This window comes from Acanthisitta chloris, unplaced genomic scaffold (assembly GCF_000695815.1).
Source record: "Acanthisitta chloris isolate BGI_N310 unplaced genomic scaffold, ASM69581v1 scaffold10850, whole genome shotgun sequence".
NCBI classification, from domain to species: domain Eukaryota; kingdom Metazoa; phylum Chordata; class Aves; order Passeriformes; family Acanthisittidae; genus Acanthisitta; species Acanthisitta chloris.
The window spans coordinates 35,845-43,637 of record NW_008649926.1 but is presented as its reverse complement, the minus strand read 5'-3'; the positions used below and the strand labels follow the sequence as shown (position 1 = coordinate 43,637).

At 39.9% G+C, this 7,793-nt stretch overlaps 1 protein-coding gene across 1 annotated transcript; it reads left to right on the top strand.

The window, feature by feature from the left end:
* Positions 1–11: 11 nt before the first annotated feature.
* ALDH5A1 (aldehyde dehydrogenase 5 family, member A1) lies at positions 12–7,430 on the top strand (the record flags this gene model as incomplete). Its single annotated transcript, XM_009078526.1, has 9 exons — positions 12–104; positions 1,074–1,244; positions 1,542–1,658; positions 2,095–2,238; positions 3,097–3,240; positions 4,556–4,714; positions 6,034–6,203; positions 6,953–7,011; positions 7,159–7,430. Coding segments are annotated over 9 exons (1,263 nt in total), but the record flags the coding sequence as incomplete, so codon positions are not given.
* Positions 7,431–7,793: the final 363 nt, after the last annotated feature.

The following is a 7,793-nucleotide window of genomic DNA, read 5'->3' as shown; positions in this document are numbered from 1 at the left end:
GGCACCTTCTCTGCCCGCAGGAGAGGAGCGCGCGCCTCCGCCGGTGGTACGAGCTGATGGTGGAGAACAAGGGCGAGCTGGCGCGGATCATCACGGCCGAGAATGTGAGTAAGGGCGACGCGGCCGCCGCTGCCCCCGCGGGCACGGGCACTGCCCTGCGCGGCACTCGGACCTGGCAACCCAACACGGGGATGCGAACAGTGACAGTAAGACTGGCAGCCAGTTAGCCGCTGTATCTTCTGTTATCGCTTTAAAAAGTTGAGCTAGCAGGTGCATTGTGCGCTCATATTGGTCGCACGTACCTACACCAAGGTCAATGGATGATGTTTCAAACATTCCTCTTCTTGATGTACGTGCAGAGCGTTGGTTTGATGACAGCAGTACCTGGCAGTCCACTGGAAACCAGACCCATGGTGTGCAAGAGTATACACCCACCTAAACCATGGTCCTCATGGCAGAAGTGTTTATGTTTAATCAGTTTCATTGACTGGGAAAAAAACCTGCAGTGCTGTTAAATAAGTCTTTATGTTGGATTCACACAGTGTGCTTTGTATCACAGAGTAGTCTAGGAGCTCACAAACTGGTGTCCTTCTGGATGAAACCTGACTGGAAGATACTTCAGCAGCTCCTCTGTGGTGTCACAGCTGCTAATGGTCATTCTGTCCACGGGATCAGACCTGAAGATAGCCCAAAGTAATACTCCCAAAACAAATGTCCCTGGCATAAACTTGTAGCTGTTCTGCCATGATTTGCATCCCTCTTCAGAATGGCAATAGCAACTAACTGCAGAGTTTGTAAATAAATACATGCTACATTTGCTATTCCTGCTCCCTGTCTTGGATAGGTAGGAATCTAGGCACAGCATACAAAATGTTGACTAGACAATGATGGTATATTGAAGTCACACAACTACTGCTGCTGCAATCATATAATCCTTTCTGGATATCACAGTGTATGTGATAGGGAAAGGATCATATATTACTCTGAAAAGAACAGAAACTGCAAAATTACTTGAATTTGCCTTTATTGCTACAGTCTGCCGCTAATGTATCTGCAATTTGTTTTGATCAAAGGGAAAGCCTCTGAAAGAAGCAGAGGGTGAAATTATGTATTCTGCCTCGTTTCTGGAGTGGTATGCGGAGGAGGCTCGCCGGATCTATGGTGATGTTATCCCAGCAGCTGCAAAAGACAAACGAATCCTGGTGCTGAAGCAGCCAGTAGGAGTGGCAGCCATTATAACCCCAGTAAGCATAGCTGAACTTGTTTGAATCACGGGAAGGATTTCAGCTCAGCCCACAGCATGGGGCTGAGACCCTTATGGCTCCTCCAGCCCTGGCAAACACCCGTGAATATTTTCATTTCAACCTTGTATTTGCTTCTTCCTGGGTTGGCAGTGTTTCTTTGTAATGTTCATTCAGGACAAAGCACAATACACAGATCTGTTTAGGTTATCACATAATAAGAGAAAATGTCAGTTACTTCTGCAAAAGCAGGAGGCAAAATTTTCCTAATTTTGATTGTACCTTTTTCTCTCATCCTAGTGGAATTTTCCCAGCGCTATGATTACCCGGAAGGTTGGTGCAGCTCTGGCAGCTGGCTGTACAGTGGTAGTGAAACCTGCAGAGGACACACCTTTATCAGCATTAGCTCTTGGGGAGGTGAGCTTTCATGCTAAGCTTTATCTTAGCAGTGGACTGAAGCTGTAAATGGGGAGTCAGATGGGCTTTGAAGGGAACTCTGGCCAGCTTCATATGTGAAGAAAGGGCAAACTGGCTGACTTGATCAGGGGGTTTTAGTTTAGTGAAAATTTTGGAAGCTGCCTCTAATACGGTCTAGAGCTTCAAAGAGGATCAAGCCATTTAGTTACACATCCTTACATCCTTATATCTTTCATTTGGTTGCTTTGAGCAGACAGCTTAAACTGGAGAAAAGCTGCTCTCTTGACAGTATGGCATCTGTCACTAGTTGTGCTGAGCCCTTTTGGCTTCCAATGACTTACAGACTGGTTTCTTCAAAACAATAAACAAACATTAAGTGACTATTCCTCATACAAAATGCACGGATAATGCAAATTCTGTTTTTCTTTTGTTGCAGCTTGCAAACCAGGCTGGAATTCTAGCAGGAGTGTATAATGTTGTTCCTTGTTCCAGACAACAGGCAGCAGCTGTAGGGGAAGTTCTGTGCACTGATCCGTTGGTATCCAAAGTATCTTTTACTGGCTCTACAGCAACAGGAAAGGTACATAAATGGACAGAATATCCTTGAAGATTATTACTGTGGTTATACTGGAAAGGTAGGGGGAAAGTGTGTGCCATTAGAACCTTGTTTTCTGGCTACTGTACACAGACTATCCAAATCATGGTGTACTTCTTGAGATACTGCCTATTTTTTTTAGTATCAGTACTTCACAGAAGGATGTCTGTCTGCACCTTCTTGATAACTGCCCTTTATTAAAGTATAATATGAACAATTCTGTGCAAGATGTTCTATATCATATGGTGACAACATGCTCATAATAAGGATGCTGAAATTGAGCTTCGAAGGTACTATCCAGGAATGGCTCCTGCAGTTGAAAGAAAGTATTAGAGTAAGTGAGGCCCTTGAATCTCTGCTGTCAACCTTAGTGAATAAGCAATCTTGTTACCATCTATGATGAAATCACTAAAACTGAAGAGTGTGGCTAGAAAATGATAGAATTCCATGGGATGGCTGTGTGCAGAATGAAAAAAAAATCTGATATCAAGGCAAATCTTAATCCCAAACTCTTTCAGATGTAAAAATTTTGTAAGACTACCCAAGATTTTATTACTGAAAAAGAATAGAACAAGCAGACAAAAGTGACAGTATTAGTGTATAAAAGCTTCACCTGACCGTAAGTTGATGAAAATCCTTATCTTCATTAGTTTTTGATCATAATTTCATCTCGAAAGATTTTAATGAAGGCAATTTGTCCTTGTTTTTGTCATAGGAGATGGTATAGCATTGTAGAGAAGATGCAGGTTGTTTCCTTGACAGAGTTAGTTTTTCAGTGCCTTACATCCATGACTCCACAGTTCACATCTGGCAGAGGTACAGATTCTTCTCTGTTGCGTACAGATACTGCTGAAACACGCGGCTGGCACTGTGAAGCGCGTTTCCATGGAGCTAGGAGGACACGCTCCGTTCATAGTGTTTGACAGTGCCAATGTGGACCGTGCTGTTGCAGGAGCCCTTGCCTCTAAGTATAGAAACTCGGGGCAGGTAAGAGTCACTTTTTTTGTCCTTGTTCCTAGAAAGTGAAGAGCTGTATGTATAGTTTAAGCTGTAAACAAGCTATTTTATGTACGAGGAAAGCATAAAACACTTCATTGTGAAGAGAAAGATGCTGGAGCCACACACGGCTGTGGGCAGTCAAGCCAGTTATCAGGAAGTTTGAATAGCAACACTCTACCATATATTTTCACAACATATACAGCAGTCAGTAACATCACTGAGAAGGGAGATACTCACTAGGACCCCTTGCAAGTGTTTTAGAACGATAAGGCATTTTGTTACATGCTTTGTTAACATTGAATTCATTGGAGAACTAGAGCTATGAAAGACACCATCCTGCTTCAGTCTGTTAAGACACTCATGGCTAGATTTTTCCACTGTAAGTAGCTTTAAAAAAGTGAGAGACAGGATCCAAGTGTACATTTATTCAGATGTATTTTACTTAAGAGTCCAAAAACTTTTCAGAGCATCAGTTTCCAGAACAGTCAGCTGAGAAGGGCTGTGTGGAGACTGTTCCTGCCTTATGGGAATAAACCTGTCCATGTGAACATGAAGGTGATGAACTCCAGCTTTAGAGAAGCACCAAGTTTTCGGTGGGATTGAGAGGTCATTGGGTATGGAAAACATTGCTTGAATAACAAGAAGAAAACATCTAATCTTGGGAAGAAGAAAAGGAAACAAAAGTGGGCAAGGACCACTGAGGGATCAGACTCAGATTGGACAAAATCTAACATAAAAGGCACCTCTGCTGCTGCAGAAAAGGATAAAGTAGCTGTTCCTTTTGAGATACCGTAGCAACCAAATCAGGATGCAGTTACCCCTTTGGGTAGCACAAATAAGGAGGCCCTTGAAAGCACTTAGAAACACCTTCCAGGAAGAAATCAAACTCAAATAATGAAGGAGTTAGAAAAAAAGACCCCACACTGCCAAGTGTGATTTGAGCTCCTGCTGCTCAGTCCAGCATTCTGCAGTCTAATTAGAAGGTATTTTGTGCAGCTTCTGGACCTTCGTTGATCCATATATCCGAGTCCACAGCACTCACAAAACATTTTCCCAGCATAAACAGCTTAGCTGTGTGACATATTTCACACACATACTGACAGCTTGTTGAAGTGGTATTTTAAAAGTGAAATGGGTTATGAAAGAAATGGCATAGCTAGGTAACAGCTTGGGATAAGGGAAGAGGCAGAGTACAACAGTGTAGTATTCTGGCTCTGTACCATGAAGGCCAGAACTAATTAATGGATAGATTAAATACAGTATAAACTACTGCTTGTTTTTTCCTTTTCATGTTTGTTTTCAGACTTGTGTTTGCACAAACCGTTTCCTGGTGCAAAAGGGAATTCACGATGAATTTGTGGAAAGGTTTGCTAAAGCTATAGAGAAAGAACTACATGTAGGAAATGGATTTGATGAAAAAACTACCCAAGGACCACTAATAAATGAAAAAGCAGTGGAGAAGGTATTAATAAAAGATTTTTTTGACCTCTTAGTTTTCTTTTTATGATCCATAAAGTAACTTTATATTTCACTTTTTTTCGTGCTTGTTTTATTAGAACATATTTGCAGTGTGGCTGGAAGTGTGTTTTGTCCTCCAAGCCCATGTATACATAGAGATGAACAGATGTGGGTAGTTCCTGTATCATTCCCCTATTTCCATTAGGGGAAAGAGGGGCTTCCTTTAGGAGAAAATGATTCCTCCTGATTAATTCCTAGCTCTTCTCAAGACCATTTAGTGAAATCAGCTCCACTGTGAGAGCTATTTGGTGATGCTGCAATTCTGACACGCTGTGATTGACAACTTATTTTGAAGAACAGTGCCTCTGTTTGGCAAAAGCTAAGCAGACTAATTCATTGGGGCTAAAAATACCATAACTCTGGATGCTGTAATCACTTGAAACTTTATATTCATGGTTTGGGTGTTGTGTTTTGGATAACTTATGACTCCAGGAATTTTGATTAAATCCTAATAAGTCACATTTTATATAATATTTCACCCTTTCTGAGGTTAAAGAGTATTAAATTTTGTGACTCATACTTCGTAAGATATTATGTCCCAGTTGTATGCAGGCTTGGTTTGAATCCATTATACTTGAATGCTGCCAGATTCTCTGTTTATAAAATAATAAAATATGAAAATATTCAGTTATTTGGGAAACAGAGAATACAGTACTTAGATTTCTTTCCTTCTTGCCTTCCCTTTGTGCATCACTCAAGTATTGTGTGTGTATTGTGTACAACTATATATACAAATAAGGTAGCACTGTACATAGTCACTTAAGAGCCTTTCTGTAATTTCAAGGACAGTATTCTAGGTGGAGATTGCTACATTAGTTTTCTTACTACTTTGCTGTCTTTAGATGAATTGTAGATGTGAGGGGTGGAAAATATTCTTACCAGTACCATCTTGAAAGTTTTCTGTTTCTCTTTATATGGCAGTCATGTGCTTCTGTTTTCTTGGTGCTTGATCACTGATATATGATGTAATTTTTTAGTCCCACAAAGACTTTTTCTCACATTAGATGTAGTCTTTTAATTTCAACAGAAAAGCTGAATCTTTCATATCTGTGAGACTCATAATTTATCCCTCTGAAATTGTCAGACTGACAGAAAAAAAAATTCAAGAGAAATTAGACGATATTGCAAATGATCCTCTGAAAAGTATAAACCTTTCTTCAGAAGTTTCTCTTTCATATTGCAAAGTATTATTTCATTAGTGGAAAATGTACTATTGTTCATTCTTAAATGCTGACTTTGAGATTTTTGTTACACCTGCCTCAGGTAGAGAAACACATTAAGGATGCAGTTTCTCAAGGAGCATCTATTGTGACTGGAGGGAAACGACACAGCTTGGGGAAGAATTTCTTTGAGCCAACATTACTCAGTAATGTTACAACAAAAATGCTTTGCACACAAGAGGAGACATTTGGCCCTTTAGCACCAGTTATCAAGTAAGATTATTACTTTTCTAGATTAAAAATAACAGTTAAAAAGAGATTATTTTGAATAAACAAGATTTGAAAGACAGTTTGCAAAAATATATTCTTGTATATCACATAAGTCTTGTAATAAGACTGGGGTACACATCTGAAAACATACTTTTGGATAAGTAGTTCATTTGTTTCTCTCTCTTGACCTCATTTTGGCATCACTGCAATTTTTTGAAAATTCATTTTAGAGTGTATCAATACTTAAGCAAGGGTAGATAGCAGCAAAACCTTCATCAGCTTCATGATTTATGTTATGAAATAGGAGACAGGACTTTTGAGTTTGTCATGTGATTTGCTGGTCCTAAGTTTTTCTGACAGAGGATGACTTAGAGCTGTCTGTTCCCCTTAAATCTTCCCTGCCTCTAAGCAGGGCAGTTGGATGTGATGGAAGAACATACAGTTATCTCTCAGAGTGGGGAGTGCTTGTGTAATTGGGGACATAGGTGGGCTAATCACATGAAGTAAGTGTTTTAGCTGCCGCTATCTAGAGAGGATAAAGGCAATCTTAACTGCTTAACTGCAGGTTAAATTAAGAGAAGAGGTAGACTCTCCTCCATTGTTTCAGTGAGAACTATGTTAAATGTTTAAAGTACACTTTTGGGGGAAAAAAATACATCTCAACATTTTTATTTCTGTAAGACTGTGTCTTGTCAGTAAGTCAAGACCTGAATTGCAGGCCTCATTTGTATTTTTTCTCTCTGTATTTACAGATTTGACACTGAAGCAGAAGCTGTTGCTATAGCAAATGCAACCAATGTGGGTTTAGCAGGTATGCCTCTGTCAGATAAGTGTATTTCTGTGGTTTTATGAGCTTTCTTGTTATTGGGTGATATTTTTAATGGCAGTAAGTCTGTTTTTCACAGTCTTCTGCAACTGTTCTTCCTGATTTGCACTCCTGTATCTCTTTGTATGACAGGGTATTTCTACTCCCAAGATCCAGCTCAGATCTGGAGAGTTGCAGAACAGATGGAAGTTGGAATGGTTGGTGTTAATGAAGGCATAATCTCATCAGTGGAGTGTCCTTTTGGTGGGGTAAAAGAGTCTGGCTTAGGGCGAGAAGGTTCAAAATACGGCATTGATGAATACTTAGAAATAAAGTATGTCTGCTTTGGAGGCTTATAAAAATCTTGAAAAAGCACAATTCCAACAGCTTGGAAAAGAGTGCTATAGTTTTAATAAGCTTCTTGAACAAGAAACACACTAATGCAACTTCTACCTTCTTTAAGTAACCCTGTTCCGTGTGTGTAGAGATATGTACAATATTCTGTGCTGCCATGTATATTTTTATATATTCAGTTTTTTCACCAACGTGATCACAGTGTCCATAATTTTTACTAAGGAATAGGTATTCACATTTCTGATTCTTACATGATCCCTGTGTAACTGGGAAAACTTGGAAGGCTTGTGCATAATGAAAATAGATTTTAACCTATGGCAAGGGGAAACTAGACTACCATTTTTTACTACCTTTAGTGTTTCAGTGTGGATGTGGGAGGCTCTGGGAGGGCGGTCTCCCTTTAGAATTTTGTGTAAATACTCACCTTTTCTAAT